This window comes from Python bivittatus, unplaced genomic scaffold (assembly GCF_059951505.1).
Source record: "Python bivittatus isolate LINGU-HERP-01145 unplaced genomic scaffold, Pbiv_v1 ctg000610_np1212, whole genome shotgun sequence".
Taxonomy (NCBI): Eukaryota; Metazoa; Chordata; class Lepidosauria; order Squamata; family Pythonidae; genus Python; species Python bivittatus.
In genome coordinates this window covers 26,672,198-26,689,076 of record NW_028277088.1, presented here as the reverse complement: position 1 = coordinate 26,689,076, position 16,879 = coordinate 26,672,198, and the positions used below count along the sequence as shown (strand labels likewise).

Below are 16,879 nucleotides of genomic sequence, written 5' to 3'. Positions count from 1 at the left end.
AATGCCTGCTAAATAACTGGGTTTTCATAAGTGTGAATGGACGCTCTCATCCTCTAAAAAGTAGGCTTCTGTATTTTGGACAAATTACACTTTCCACGTAGCCTGGAAAGGCAGCCCCAAATAGAGCAGATTGCGATAATTTAAGCAGGGGGTGATGAGGGCATGTTTCACTGTTGCCAATGCCTTTAATGAAGGTGGGTGTTTTACAAACTCATCCATCCATCCATCCATCCATCCATCCATCCATCCATCCATCCATCCATCCATCCATCCATCCATCCATCCATCTATCTATCTATCTATCTATCTATCTATCTATCTATCTATCTATCCATCCATCCATCCATCCATCCATCCATCCATCCATCCATCCATCCATCCATCCATCATATTTGTATAGCTGCCCATCTCACTTCTAGTGACTTTGGGTGGCGTACATAATAAAACAAAATACATAAAAACAAAATGCATAAAAACCATTAAAACCACAATTTAAATTATAAGAAAAACAAGATAAAAAGAAAAAGACAAAATGGCAGCAAAGCATACAGAGAGTACATCAATTAACAATCATACAAGTATCTAACAGGCTCTGCTCTATCAAATACTATCTAAGGAGAGGCACATGAGCTATAGTGTCTAAAGGTGCTATGTTCCAATCTCTAAAAGGTCCTCTAAACCTTGAGTTGACAGTAAGTGTTCCATATAAAGGAAATGGTTTGAAACTATTAAGAGTACTCCAAGCTGTACTTTGTAAAACTGTAGCTTTAAAATATAAATCTGATGCACACAGTAAACATCAGCATTGTCTTTGTGATTAAAATAGAAAGCTTTTCAGAAATATTATTTTTGAGTTATTCTTAAATCTGAGGTTAATTCATAATCTGTCAAATCCTCTTTATCTCCTATTTCCATATAGAAAACATTGTACAGTTTATCTACAGTACTTGCTTACCTACAAGCCACAAAATACTAGTATTTCTAAATCAGTTTTTCCCCCCCATTTGGAGCAAATAGAAAAAAATTATATTTATTCTAACCTCCTGAAAATATAGATCTGAAATCTGGATTCTCACTATCCAGACAGCATTAACTCATGGTTTTCTTAGAGTCCAAAATAAGTTTATTGTTTACACCTATGTTAATCTTCAGGCATTCACCTTATAGATATATTAGGATGTAGATGAAGGTCCCATCAGTTGATACAGCAGATGAAATAATGAGTAGATTGCAAGAAAATACATAGAATGAGGAAATTAAAAAGAGTTATAGTGTACTTGGCACAGATAGCTGTTGATCCTGTTATCATATCACACCAGATCAGTTTAATAAAGCTCCTTTTACCCACAATCTTACTGTAGATGAGGCTGCCAACGTGGCATGAATAACCAAGACCTGGTTGGGGTGGGAGAGGAGATCTTATCTCAGAGAAATCCCCACGTGGGTTTTGAATGTGGCATTGGCTGCAAAGCCAGGGCTGGGGAGGGTGGGGATGGGGGTAGAGAAGTAGTTGTTACTTGAGAAGTTCTAATTGGAGAGGCACTATAAGACAGGTAACCAGATGGGAGGCCCTGTGGTTGAAGCTGAGCTCCAGGGACCAGTTGGGTTAGTTACTGCTGCACAATGACATCCTTGCCTGAGCTGCTTGGAGCCAACACTGGGTATCACTTCTTTGTGGCCTCTCCCTGTTTATTGATACTGAGACTCTCTGGTTTTCTGTAGAGCTCCTGGAGATGAAACAATCAAGGAGATCCCTAGAATAGAGAAAGACAAAGAGCAAATCTGACCAAACATGTGTAATGGATCACAGTAGGAATTACTTTGTAATAATATGAGAGCCAGTTTAATGTAGTGGTTAAGGTGCTGGCCAATGAGACTGTGAGTTCTAGGCTTTCCTGAAGTATGAGAGCCAGCTGGGTGACCAGTACTCTCTCTCAGCCCAATGCACCTCGCTGCTGTTGTGGGCAAAATAGGAGGCAGGAGTATTAGGTATGCTCACCACCTGAGTTATATATTTTTTTAAAAAATGGGAAATAATAATAATAATAATAACAACAACAACAACAAAATGTAAAGACCTCCAAATATAAGTAGAACGACTTTGTCAAAGGAAAGCAAAGATAGTACCAGTAGTAATAGGCGCCTTGGGTGTAATCCCAAAACATCTGGAGCACCCCTTGAACACCATTGGCATTGACAAAATCACCATCAGTCAGTTGCAAAAGGCAGCTTTACTTGGAACAGCTTACATCCTGTGACGATACCTTTAACACCATCAAACAACATCTGCTTATCCCAGGTCATTGGGAAGGACTTGATTGGTGGATAAAAATGCCAAATCCACCCTAAACATCTGGCTGACTGTGCTACCAACAACAACAACAATAGCAAAATATATCAGTTTTTCCATCATATTATATCCATGGATAGCTGGCCAGCAGCTCTGCTTAAGGTGATCTGTTCACTGATAGGGAAGGAGAGGAACACAATAACTAGTTTTCAGAACTAGATTACCAAGAAAGTGGACAGGGTCCTTGAGACTGTTAACCCAGTCACCTGTCCTTTAGATCCATGGTTAACTATGGCTAGTTAAGATTTCCCAGGAGGTGACATGTAGTTGGGTCCATGAGATGGTGAATGCATCCTTGAGTGGGTGTTGCTGCCTGCCTTGAAGGAGGCAGTACTGTGCACCCTCCTCAAGAAGCCATTGATGGCGCCAACAGTTCTGGGCATTTTTCATTAGCTTCACCTTCCCTGTTTTGTGAGAAAGTGGTTGGGTTGCAGCATCAGAGGACCCTGAGGAAATGGCTTATCTGGACTCTTTTCAGTTGGGCCTCAGGCTGAAACACAGTACGGAGACAACATTGATTGTACTTGTTGATGAGTTCTGCTGGGGCCAGGATGAGGGTGTTACTGTCCTGACTATCCTTGCTCTCTCAGGAGCTTTTGAAACTATCATGGTATCCTTCTGAACTGATTGTAGGGATTGGTAGTGGGAGGCACAGTATTGCAGTGGTTTTCCTTTCTCCATGGCCAGTTCCAATTGGTGTTTGTGGTGGGGACTGGTGGGATACCACTGGTGGGATACCATATGCTCCTGCCCCTACTGTTTAAAATCTACATGAAGCCACTAGGTGAAATAATTTATTGACATGGGATCAAGTATCATCAATATGCTGCTGATACCCACATGTATATTTTAATCCCAGGTCAACCAAGTCCAGGTCTTGTTCCAATATCTGGATGCTGTTAGGGTTTAGATGCGGAGGAACAGGCTTAAACTCAGTTCTGACAAGACTAAGTGGTTGTGTGTTCCTGATTCTTCTGCTACCATGGATTTTCCATCTTTAATTCTGAATGGAGTCACATTCTCCCAGACAACTGGCATACCACTTGGGTGTTCTCCTGGACTTGCAGTTCCTGCAAGTGGTAGCTGTGGCTAGGAGAGCCTTTGCCCAGATATGTCCAGTTCAGCATTTGTGCTCCTTCCTGGGCTGGAAGTCTCTTTTCCCATATTCACATCTTAATTGTATCACGTGGACTACATTTCAATGTGTACATGTGTCATGCCTGTGAAGACTATTCAGACACTACATATAGTCCAATATGTGGTAATACAAGCCATTATGAGTGGGTCTTGATACACACATGTAACATTTCTGCTGTGCAAGCTTCCAGGTGTGATTCAAGGTGCTGGTTTTACCTGCAAAACTCTTCATAGCATAGGGGCTGTCTGTCTGAGGGACTGCCTTTCTGCCATTGTTTCTGCCCAAGATGATGAGTGGTTTTAGCTGTGGAATGCTCCAGATCCCATCTATTAAGCAATACCATCTGAAGGGGCCTGGAAGATGTGCCTTCTCTTTTGTGGCACTTGGCCTTTGGAATAATGTGCTATCCTACCTCAGGATGCTCTGTACCAGCCAACTCACTGAGAATTCTGCTAATTGTCATTCCAAACATCTGAGAAAAAAACTTAGTAGGACTTCAGATGTGAATATTTGCCACTCTAATCTTGAGATATTGGAGATTAAACTGGGGATCATTGTCATTCCTTACCACTAAACTACTTTTCTTCTCTTGAATTCTAATTCCTCCAGTTGCTTCTCTGTTCCTCTAACTAATTCTTTTTTACAATCTCCTGCTTAAGCTCAGCCACAGCTCATAAGACTGGATTGTAAAATACTCTATCAAAACCCCCGCTAGCTTCTGAACATGCTGCATTTGTAATATGTTTTATGGACCTCTTAAACCTATGATAAGCCTGAGGTGCCATCAGAGCCACAGCTAAAACCATTTATTATCTTTTGCAGCTCATCACTGGAAAGCATCTTCTTTCTTGCTCTTAGGTCTTGCAACATGCCATAATGTCATTTATTGGTTTACCCAGATTCGGTTTGGGGGCTGACAAGTTTTAAGCTGCCAAGAAGCTGTACTCCCTTTTGAGTGTGGGTTGGGTCACTTGAAAATTCTGATGCACAAAAGCTACAACCTATTATCTAGAGTGGATTGGCAACAGTCTGTTAAAGAAGGTCTGGTTAAAATGTGTGCAAAAGGTGTAAAAATGTGCTAAGACAGAGGCTTGTAGCATGAAAGGAATTTAGCTTTTGTGTTCAGCTTTTACTTTTCAAGATAATTTTCTGAAGATTTTTTTTTAATATATTTTTTCCTTAAAAATTTGGGTAGCACTGTTCAGTAAAATTCTGTAGGAAATTACTGTCCCTCCTAGGACTTTGTAGTCCCACTGTACATAAAATAAACATGTACAAAATGGAATAAACAGAGCAACAGTCATGCTATTTGTAGAAGTTCAATTTGAAATAAACTAGGGTAATTGTCCTGAAATAAATTTGTACATAAAGCATACATTGATTTTGCTGGGTATCTGGCTAAATTTTGAAAACCGTAATTCAAGTTTAATCTGCCCCAAACACACAGGAATGTTCAAGTGCTGAATCTGTCACTATCAGCTGACATTGTTCTCAAGGATGTGATGGTTTTAAGAATCTCAGCAAAAGAGATTCTTTGACTCTGGTGTCTTTTTCTTCAGTAGCTGAGTATGTGCTTAAAAACTCTGATACACAGCACGGTAATTGAATCCTCTGTTTCCTTAATGTCTGTATTCCAAGTTTGCATTAAAATGTGCGCCAGTCCATGATCTATAGACTTGTTGAAGACCAATGAATACTTGCAGCAGTTCAAGAACTGCAAATAAGCAAGACCACTAGATGGCCCCGACTAACTTCCAAAATAACAATAACAACAACAATAATAATCTCAATAATAATGGCTCAAAATTTCATGTGATTCTTTAATCTTATAGAATCTCTGTGTTCCTACATAAGACCTCAACACATTTCAGGTAACAACATACAATACATGATGAAACCTTGCTCTGTGTGTGTGTGTGTGTGTGTGTGAGAGAGAGAGAGAGAGAGAGAGAGAGATTATATAATCATTTATATTTATTTGGTACCCATAAAGTCACACACAAAGTCATTGTTGATGTCTGCCGGTGTTGCTGACTCCTAAAATATTTCATTCATTCAACTTTAAAAGAAAAAAAAACACCAAATGTTTTCTTAATCCATAGAAAGAGAGAGAGAGAGAGAGAGAGAACCAACCAACCAGATGGACTGAACTACATTCATGTAATAGTTTTTTTCACTGTACAGTGTAAGATGCAAGTAACCTTGAATAAGATGCAGATTCTGGGAACGTTATACTTCTGACTGCTTTGCCTTTCTACTCAGGTCTCAATTATTGGGTATAAGATATGTCAGTCTCCCATTTCTTCTTCCATTTCTTCTAGGTCCATGGGGCAGGTGTATGGGAGATGAATGTGGCCCAGGAGGTATCCAAACTCGAGCTATATGGTGTGCTCATGTGGAAGGATGGACCACACTCTTCACAAATTGCAAGCAGGCAGAGAGACCTGACAACCAACAGAATTGCTTCAGAGTTTGCGACTGGCACAAGGAACTGTATGACTGGCAGCTGGGCAGCTGGAACCAGTGTCAGCCAATTCTTTCAAAGAGCATTGAAAAAGCAACAGTTTGTGTGAAGGGAGAAGAAGGAATTCAGAGAAGAGATATTATTTGTGTCCAAAAATCAAATGGTGTGATAGTTGAGGACACGATATGTGAATACTTTGAGCCAAAACCTCAGCTAGAGCAGGGATGCCTCATCCCTTGTCGGCAGGACTGCATTGTATCTGAGTTCTCAGCCTGGACAGAGTGTTCTAAGAGCTGTGGCAAAGGGCTGTCCTACCGTTTTCGCCATATTGTTGCTCCCCCTCGGTATGGGGGCTCTGCCTGTCCCAACTTGACAGACTTTCAGGCTTGCAGCTCACCCCCATGTGCCACTGAAGAAAACCTGTATAGCCTGAATGTCGGGCCATGGAGTACCTGTTCAGTTCCTCACTTGCGGCACATCAGACAGGCAAGGAAGCGTGGGAAGAACAAGGAGAAGGAGAAAGAGAAAAACATTCGGGATCCAGAAGCCCGGGAGTTAATTAAGAAGAAGAGGAATCGGAACAGGCAGAACAGACAGGAGAACAAATATTGGGACATACAAATTGGATATCAGACCAGGCAGGTGATGTGCACACACAGGAATGGAAAGACTGTTGCTTTGAGGTAATCCTGTTTCCCCCTCCCCCCCTTGTCAGCTTAATCCACTGTCTCTTTTTAAGCACAATGGTTGTGAGAAAAACCAAAGCCCAAGCCCCTGCTTTATACCATAGGATGTTTTAATGTATTTTCATACCTTGATCCATTTCTCCCTTTGCCTCTGCGAAACAGAACATTCTATAATAGACATTTGAGCATAATCAGACTAAATTTTTTAATGTTCCCTAATAAATAAAATCTAACATATATTATTTGTGTCAATACCATCTGAGAAGGCAAACTGTTATTCAAAATTCAAATTTACTTGTTAAAGGTTTGGGCACATCAATGTCCTGTATACCAATGTAGGTAGAAGAAAATTAATAGTTACCCACCTCTGCTTTAGATTATAATTCATCCATATTACTAAAGTTAAAAATTAGAATTGCTGAGATGGTTTAATGCTGTTTCTACTGAATGTGGCATTATATGAATATTTATTTGTGTCAGAAGCCTCGCAATCAACTAACCATCCTGCTAGTTTGCTTGCTTCATTTCTGCCATTACAAGAGAAGTGGTGGGAGGGGAGAGCTAGAAGGTGAACTGTTAGGCACAGATGGACTGTTATCTGTTTCTCACGAATGCCCAAAGTTGTACCAGCATGAGACCAGGAGACACTCAGTGGCATGCGCAAAAGGCTTTATGGGATAGAAGAGGGGGAGGTGAAAGGGAAAGGGGTTAAAAGTGAGTTTGGCGTGCGGGGGCCTTTAGTTTCAGCAATGCTTTAAAACTGTACACTAGTCCTCAATAAATGAATACTTCTTTGAACCGACATCGGTTTCAATGGGAATTGCTTTCGTTGGGAACTGAGCCTTGCAGATTCTTACAATTTGTTTACAGATCAAACTTATAGGCTGCCTTACTCCTAGCAAATTTGGTGCACAGTAAAAACAATCCATAACCAGGGAATAAAATGCCAAACAATTCAGTAAAATTCCTGACAATGGCACACCCTTTCCTACCTATTTCCTGGGTTTCGAAAGCTAGGTGTTCAAGGCCCGTTTAAAGGGTGGCAGAGTTGGGGAAACTATTCCAGAGAGGAGGCACTATGACAGAGAAGGCATGCCACCTGAGTCCCATCAGATCATGCTATTTTAAAGACGGGACCTGGTACATGCCCACTTTGTCAGATCTTACCAGATTGGCAGGAACAGTGGGAGAAAGGCAGTCCATCAGATAGCCAGGCTCAATTCCATGAAGGGTTTTAAAGGTCACAACCAGCACCCACTAAATGCACCCGCTAAATGCTTAGTGGTAACCAGTGCGGCTCATGCAGCAGAGGTTTTTACATGGGTGTACCCAGGTGTGCCCATAAATACCTGCACCACTGCATCTGGACCAGAAGCAGCTTCTGAATGGTCTTCAGGGACAGCCCCGTGTACAACCCATTGCAATAGTCCATACATGAGGTGGCTAAAGCATGAATCCCTGTGAAAAGGGATTCTTATTCCAGGAAAAGAAAGAGCACAATTAACACACCAGAAAAATCTGGGCAGAGGCACCATAGGCCACAGCTGGCACCTGCTCTTTGAGCAGGAGCTGTGGATCCAAGAGAACCCCCCCCCCCCAATGTGCACCAGTTCTGTCCTGGGGAGTGCTTCCTGTCCCACTGTATTGGTCTTCTTCATCAGACAGCAGTGTCTATGCCTTCTTTCAATAAAATATAGTAAGGAAGCATTGGAAGAGTGTAAGAAATCATTTCTGAGTCATATGTGGAATTACTCATCTAGAATAGCCTTGCAACTCTCTCCTTTTAGTCTCTTCTACATACAGTGTAGGCAAATGGGCACCAAATGCTTAGCTATCAATGGAGAGAAAAAACAGCTGAGAGGAACCCCATGAGTTACTGATTAGAGTGAAATGAACACTAACAGCATGGAGACTGCCTGCAGACCATATGATGCTCAGTAGGTTGGCAAAATACAGCAGCATGGTTTGCTGCTATATTCAGGAGCAAACTGCCACGTTATCAACTGCCATTGTTTAGGGGTATGTCTGTATTTATTTATGTGGTCCCTTTGAGTCAGTCTTGACTCTGGCTACTACCTGGACTAGTCCCTGCAATGTTCTTGGCAAGGTTTTCCAGAAGTGGTTTGCCATTGCCTCCTTCCTAGGGGTGAAAGAGAGTGACTGGCCCAAGGTCATCCAGCTAGCTTTGTGCGCCAGGCAGGACTAGAACTCACAATCTCCCAGTTTCTAGCCTGGTATCTTAACCACAATATCAAACTGGCTGTCTTTGGGGGATTATTTTACAGTTTTTTCATAGTTTTGTTAAAAGCTTTGTTTATGTTAAAAGGATTTCCTTTTTAAACATTTGTCCTGGTCCCCTCCATTTGTCCAACTGCAACCTTTGACATATCATTCAGCACTCAGTCCTTCAAATTATTCATCCCTGATTTAGGATAATTGACAAACTACTTAAGATTGGAATCTATTGTGTGTATAAGATACTGTACAAGTTGCAACATTATAAACAGTAGGAGAATAAGGACAGAATATCCAACAGAAATGTATTGGTATGTCTTAAGTAGTAAAAAAAATTAATTAAAGAACAGGTGAAGGCATGAAAGAGGAAATTATTTGGAAAGCTGCTATAAACACCCTTTATAAACAAATAACTACAAAAGTCGAAGTGTTTCTTCTGTGCTTGTTGCAGAATTAATACATATTCTTTAAGAACTGAGCGAGTGTGCTTGTAACTGTTTTTTTAACTATTAAATATAATAATGGGATTTGATTTGGTTTGATGATCTGAGTATATAAAAGCAATGAGAACTTCTTTTTAAGTGGGTATGCCAGCAAAATTCAATTACCAATTAAAATACTGTATTCCTGTGAAATCAGAATCCCAGTTATCTGAGGATTTTTGTTTTGTTTCTGTGTAAAGTTTATTCATCAACCTTGAACTGTCACTAGTAGTACTGGACTACTAATTAATAATGTTTAGAATTGCACCTTCATATTTTAGTCCTATTATTCCTACTATATAACTCTTAGCCTCCATTAGCATATTAAGAGAATGCATCCTTGCCCTGTGTTAATTTTCTGTACATAGTATTTCTTTGGATTAATTTAACTTCCATTGAGTATCACTGGAAATCATTTTAAAAGTGGTAATTAAACCAGTTCTTTTGTTACAAATACATAACACAGTTTTTCCTGTTACTACGTTCTATGATTCTAAACAATCTTAACACTGTATAGTATGAATGATAGGAAACAGTGAAAATAAATTATGCATTGTGATCTTGTTATGAGTGTTCTGAGATTTGTCATTAAAGAAGTACAAATACATTTTCACAATTCTGTCTTGAGAAACCCTAACTTCATAGGGTTAAAGCAGCCTTCCGTAACCTGAGCATAGTACAGGGAAATTCTGGGAACTGGTCCACATATTTGAAGGGTGATCCTATTCAAGATTCATCTAGACTTTGAAGAGTCACCAAGCTGCTGTGTCTATATTGCTGCTCTTATTTAGATAAACTGAGTGTGTGACTTAATATAATTGTGCTGTTCATTGCCATTCCTAGCCTTGTTAGCAATCAGAGTTGGGCAAGGCAACATGCAACTGATGTTGTGGACTGTTTTTATTGACATTGTCTACTTAGTAAGCTAAGTAGAGTCAGGCCTACTTTGGTGAGAGACAAAAGCACATTGGTGAGAGACCACTAGGAAAGCTCAGGGTGGTAGACTAGGCAAAAAAGTCCCAGAGGACAGCAGTAGCAAATCAGTTTCATATTGCAGCGAAGGACACTACATGGTTGCATCCATATAATCACAAGGATTTGAGCTCAGCTTGAGGGAACCTTTATCTTTTACCATTAGATAAATATGGAGAAGAACTATTACCCTCTAGGTGTTGCTAAACTAGAACTCTCAGCATTCCTTACCTGAACTTCTCCAACATTGGCTGGAGTTGCTGGAAACTTCAGTTCAGCAAATATCAGGGAAACTACAGGTTCCCCTTCCCTGACCTATTTTATAACTTAAGCTTCATTGATTTAAATGGGTCAGTGCAAAATGTGAATAGGGTTGGAACATGACTGTAATCTGCTCATGAATATGATCATAACTTTCATCTCTCATAGACAAGATAATCGATTTCAGGAAGCAGTCAGCAGACTCTAGAGAGCTTCTGCCAGTTAGAGTAGATAATACTAGTGAAGGTGAACTAATGGCTAATCATTGCAAAAAGCAGTTTGATTCATCAGTTTCTGAAGATGAAGCAAAGTTGTCAGGACCAAGTGTCAGAAGAAATTATATTCACAGCTTAGAGTAATTCTTTTTGACTTAGTATGATATATGCATTTGATAAGCACTGGTTTGAGGAATATATTAACCCAATCAAAAGAAGAAACTCAGAAGTCATAGTTCATCCCTACCCAAAGTTTTCATGATAGAAACTGGAGTATGAAGGCAAAGAACTGCTATTCTTATTCCCATTTTGAAGGCTGGACCTGAGGAAAGAGGCCTGTAACTGTATATTGCATCTTATATTAGCATAGCGAAATATCTCCATAGAGGCATCCAAAAAATCTACAGGGTGGTTTGGATGCAGGGCAGGGTTCCTAATTATTGTCTCCATAATCTCCCATACATTTTCATGAATCTTCTGAAGATTTATATAGTCCCTGAGAATGTACACATCTTCCGCTACAACATTTTTATTATCCTCATGTTTTAAATATATGTGTCTTGGGACTAAGGGCCTCTTTATAAGTGCCCTTGTGTTCTCATGATAATGGAGCTATTTAGTACCTCTTCTGCTAAAGTTCTGGCTCAGCTGAGGCATAACAAGAAACTATAAAGATGGAGCTGCAAGGCAGACAGTTTTCCATTGACAAGAACTCTTGCTGTGTCTCACCTCTCAGCTTATTGATTCCTCCCTCCTTGCTGAAGTCAATGTAACATGGTGCCTTACTGTATCATTTCACTATGCTTTTTAAAGTGAATGAGCAGGGTTCCTCTTCTCCCCAGCTGGCAAAATAACTGCAGTGAGGCAATAGAAGGATGGGGCAGAATAAGGTGCTGGTTGGATGTTCTTTCAGTGATCAGCTGGAGGTGGTGGTAGTTCACTCATGTAGACTACTGATAATTGAGAAATGGCAACTCTGAGACACTTGCAGTGTGGTATAAAATTTGGTGTAGAAACATTTTGCAGGCTAGTGGGGGTAAAGCAGTGGCTATGTAGAAGCATACTGAGATATTTAATTAAGTCATTTAATAGCAGCCTCATCTGATTGCAATCAAGTTTGTGAAGAATAAAAGATGTGAAATCAGGAATTCGTGAGGCACATGTCACTGCTTTAGCCATTGCACCAAACTCATCCTATTTTTTAGCTCCTGCCTTTACTTGGCTAGTCTTTGACAGATGCTTGGTTTGGGAAACGTATCTCTGCTCCCTGATCTTTGTATGATCAAGCTGGAACTTGTATCAAAAGACAGCAGGTTGTTTTCCCCAAAGATTAAGCTTATGGGTCTGTATAGTATTTATAAAATAGGGACAAATCCTACGTGAACTCTACTTATGATATATTTTTTTAAAAAGTATTAAAAAAACATTAATGGAAAATAATACTATTTTAGAGATGTTCAAATAATAGAGGAAAGTAAATAATATTAGTTGTCAGAAATAAGCAAACTGTCTTGAATTTCCAGATATTAACAAGATATGAAACCCTCAACTTCTGAAATATGGAATCGCTCCCTGCTTTATATAGAGATAATACTGTATAACTGATTAAGTGCACCATTTCTGATAAATAAGATACTTTTATTTATTTAATCTGGAATTATTTTGCTCTTAGCATGTAGGAGTGTCTTTCTTTCTTTCAAAAAGTGGAAGTGGAAATAACAACTCAGCATTCAATTGCTTTTATTTCTACATGTACCTGGAGATTATGTTGGCAGCATTCCCCCTGCTGAATTTAGTTACGTTATTCGCTCCAGAACAATGGGAGAGTCAGTATGTAATCGAAAGGGAAATCAAGCAGGGAAAAATAAATGTTAACAGTTTTAGCAAACAGGGAATAAAAGGGGGAAGTAATATGGAACTGCCAAAGAAATAAAATAATGACAAGAAACTTAAGAATAAATAGGCAATTTACAGCAGTAGATAAGAGAGAGAGAGAGAGAGAGAGAGAGAGAGAGATTGATGGCAAGGGAGCACTAGACAGAGGGAAGGTCTGTTTGAAACCTAATATTTATCTAACCCAAGTTGTTGTGGGTGCTCCAAGTGTGCCTTTTCATGAACCCTGTCCAGAAATTCTTATAAGCAACAGTAGCCACCCACAAGAAATTGAGTTGACACGGGTGCAGAAAACTCCTTTCATGTGCTTCTATACTCTTCAGCAGGATGGGAGGCAACTGCATTCCTACAGGTCGTCTTCCACCAGAATGCTCTGAGAGTCCAGCCATAGAATTACCCTGTTGAGCAACGTTGCATATCATGGATGAGAGAGCATTCTACTTTGGTCTATCAGATATTAATTTTGATAGCAAAGCTAAGTATAATTGATACATTTTTGCTGCAGAGATCAGGCTGGCCATTTAAAAAGTGAGCTTTGGGAAGTAAGTAGCTGAGATCTAACCCTGTGCAGGGGTATTCAAAAGCTCCCTTCACAGAAATCTACAGACTAGAAGACTGTAACTGAAATCTGTTGCTTGAAAAAGAGTTAGCCTGTTTTAACCATCGCCAAAAGTATGCCAGAATATGCCAGAGGCATAAGCAGAGAGTTTGGAGAGGGGCAGATGGTGAAAGCAGCATCATGCTGTTGGACCACAAGCCCTACTCCTTTTGTAAATGCATCGTGATGTCATATACATATATGGAAGTGATGGAGCTTATATCACAACAGCATGATTCTACTTCCATCATTTGACTAAAGCATTTGATCCTACTAATGCATTGGACTGTAGCAGCTTAATTTGACAAGCATTTTTAGCAGCTTTCAAATTCATCCCATCTATAATTTCTTCTACTCATTGCTGATGACCTTCCACCTTTTCCTTCTCTATTATGCATTGTGTAATTTTTAGTACTATTTGTTAATGAAAAAACAATGAAAATAATGGATAATTATATTGGGATGGGGTTTTTTGGTGGACATGTTACCAATTTTTTATGCTTTAATTCTGGATATGTATCTGCTTTCCAACACCATCCATGCAAAATTACATAAGTTTATAACTCAAAATAAAACTGTTTAGATGTTGAAATACAGTTTTTTTCATTAAGTGTATTAAGCATTTTAACTAGTTTGTTGAAGCTCATACTATAGGTAGTGGGAATCTTTTGTTTTACATAATCAGATTAAGTTATCAATCTACAGTACATTATGTTTGCAATATGTTACCTGAAACTATCATCTAATGATTAGACAATGGCTGTGGAGATTTCCTGGGCAATTATCATTGTCCCATTATTCTGAAATTGTTCTCACGTCAAAAATGAAAAGTTATATGCCCCATTAAAAGCATGTTGGAAACTAATTTATGCATTTTGCATCTTAGTAGGGTATCTAGAGCCAGTTTAGGAAGCTAGCATTTAGCAACCAGCACCACATGAAATACATCTATTCCTCATGCTATGCCTTGCATTCTTATATATAATGTCTCTCCACCTCTGTGAAGCACTGCTGTATACGTTTTTTGAATACCCTCTCCTAAAGCAGAGTCTGCAGAAAAATAATGCAGCCATATTACTGTATAATGCTAATCCCAGAGATAATCTGAGGGCATATTGAGCCTAAGAAGACTTTAGTTAAGGGATTTCCAGTAGTATCCTCCATCTCAGGTAGTATAATGGACTATTAGTCTTTTTTAAATAACTGCCTCAGATTGTACGTTTCTTTACAAAGATCCATTAGTTCCTGCTTTGACTGAGATTCCATCTTCTGTTTATTGTCTTGAAAATCCTGTATTTTCTTGTTGCTTCTGGATTGAAAACTAATTCTTCATAATAGCTATTTCCACTTATATCCAATACTCCATCTGATTTATTCTAAATTAAAGCAAATGTTAAAACAAGAGTGGTGAATGTGTTCTTGGACTCCTTAGTCTGGTTATTACATAGCAGTGTACTGTACAAAGAGAAAAGATTGATGATGTGTAGGGCAGTCCTTTGAATAGTTGAAATAGGTTCCATAGAATTGTTGTGTACATAGCTGTATGTGTGTGTATAGAGTCTCCTTCAAGTTGAGTTCAGTTCCTGGTGACTGCATGCCCACATCCATATAGTTTTCTTAGCAAGTGTCCAGAAGTGGTTTGCCACTGTTGTCTTCTGGAACTTTTTTCACTTCCCAGTCTAACCTAAAGCCTTGGTGTTTCTGAGGGGTCTTCCATCCAAGTACAGACAAGGTCGTCCAGATGCTGAGGGATGTGTTTATGAACATGTGTTTAGATCAGTAAGTGATGCTTGCAGTGTTTGTCATTATATAAGTAATTGAAATGCTGGTACTTAAATAAATAGTTGCGATTGATTGATTGATTGATTGATTGATTGATTGATAAGGTCACTTTGCTAGCAAAGATGTGCTGTAATAGGATCTGAAATAGAAAAAGAAAATGCACATCTTAATGATGGAGGTACTAAGGAGGTGGAAGCATCTTTTCTTCCCTCCCTTAATGCCTCCTTAATGCCAAACACATGTGTTCCTGGATCCATGTGGCTACTCTGGAAGGCATTCTTTAGAAGGTCACTGACAGGTGCAGCAAGTGCACCATGCAAGATTCAAAACCCTTTCCTGATTTGAGTCCAAATATGACACACCTTTAATTGTTAGTAAGGTTCCTTGTATCTCTTTTATTTAAATAACAGCAGTTTTGACTAATGTGGAATAATATAAATCAGTGAACACTGCTACTTTTAACGAATGGGAACAGTTCCTTAATAATTCTGATAATCTATCCTTTTGAGGTCCTCTAACTATGTACGTACATACCCATCATGCTGTTTCCTTTCAGGGTATGCAACATTATGCAGAATACAGAAAAGGAGTAAGACATAGTAAGTTGAAGAAATTAAGAGCATGAGATAAGAACAAGAAAAGGAAGTATAAATAAATCTAATTTACAACAACACAATTCACTGTACCTCTCCATGTCCATCAAACCCAACCCATCACTAATTTCCCTTCCTCTGGACCTATTTATTCTTCCTTCACTTAATTACTTTACAGTTGATCCTCATTCATTCTCTTTATATGACCAAACTACCTCAACATACTTCTTTCATACAGGTTAATCGCTTTTGTTTTCAATCCATATTCATTCAGCATCTATTCATGCTTGACCCTATCTTCTCTTGTTCTACTATACATACTTCTTTTATGTTTTTCCTGGCATATCCACCTTTCACTTATATATATTAAAGCACACAACAACTCTCTATTATACAAACACCCATGCTTACTTCTTTTGACATTAATTTCTTGCAACACACAATATGCAATATATTATACAATATACAGTACATAACATATACAACATATACATACTCTCCACTATCTTTTTACTAGTATTTGCATATCTTAAAATTTCTCAATTTTCTTTCCTCAGTGAACATTCTATCAGCAAATTTACATTCATCTACTTGATTTAGTTTTTGTCCTATGGTATATGGCATTATTTGCTTCATGGTGTCACTTGCACACCTATGTTTCTACCTGCAAATGCACATCATTATACAATATTTTTCTCTTCAATTTTTCAGCATTCTGTTATATACATTTTTTTCTCATCCATAACCTCTTACACCAATGTTCTACCAATTATACTTTTTCGTAATTCCCATTAGCTGCACCTCTGTGGCATTCTGTAATCTAATTATTTTCTCCCTGTTCCAAGCATCTTCCACATCTTCTTTCTTTAGGTCCACTTTCCATTAATTCTCTTGAGAGATTAATCTATCTTAGTATATTTTCATTCAGGACTCATTGTCTGTCCTTCCTTCCTTCCTTCCTTCCTTCCTTCCTTCCTTCCTTCCTTCCTTCCTTCCTTCCTTCCTTCCTTCCTTCCTTCCTTCCTTCCTTCCTTTCTTTTTCACTTTCTTTTCCTCTTCCTCTTTCCTTTTCTTCTGTGTACATTTTTTCTCAAAATTGATCTTTGTCACTTCCAAAAAATGCTGTGACCCATATTCAGTACATCTCATCAACCTTGCATCTTTCTAATTTTCATCATAAACAATTAAACAATCATGCTTTCAGATATAT

The 16,879-nt window shown here is 38.9% G+C and overlaps 1 protein-coding gene across 1 annotated transcript in view; it reads left to right on the top strand.

The window, feature by feature from the left end:
* THSD7A (thrombospondin type 1 domain containing 7A) overlaps positions 1-16,879 on the top strand; it is a 288,430-nt gene that overhangs the window by 137,933 nt on the left and 133,618 nt on the right. The window contains exon 3 of the mRNA XM_088150654.1: positions 5,810-6,635. Within this exon, the coding sequence (XP_088006780.1) occupies positions 5,810-6,635 (826 nt within the window). The remainder of the gene's footprint in view (positions 1-5,809; positions 6,636-16,879) is intronic.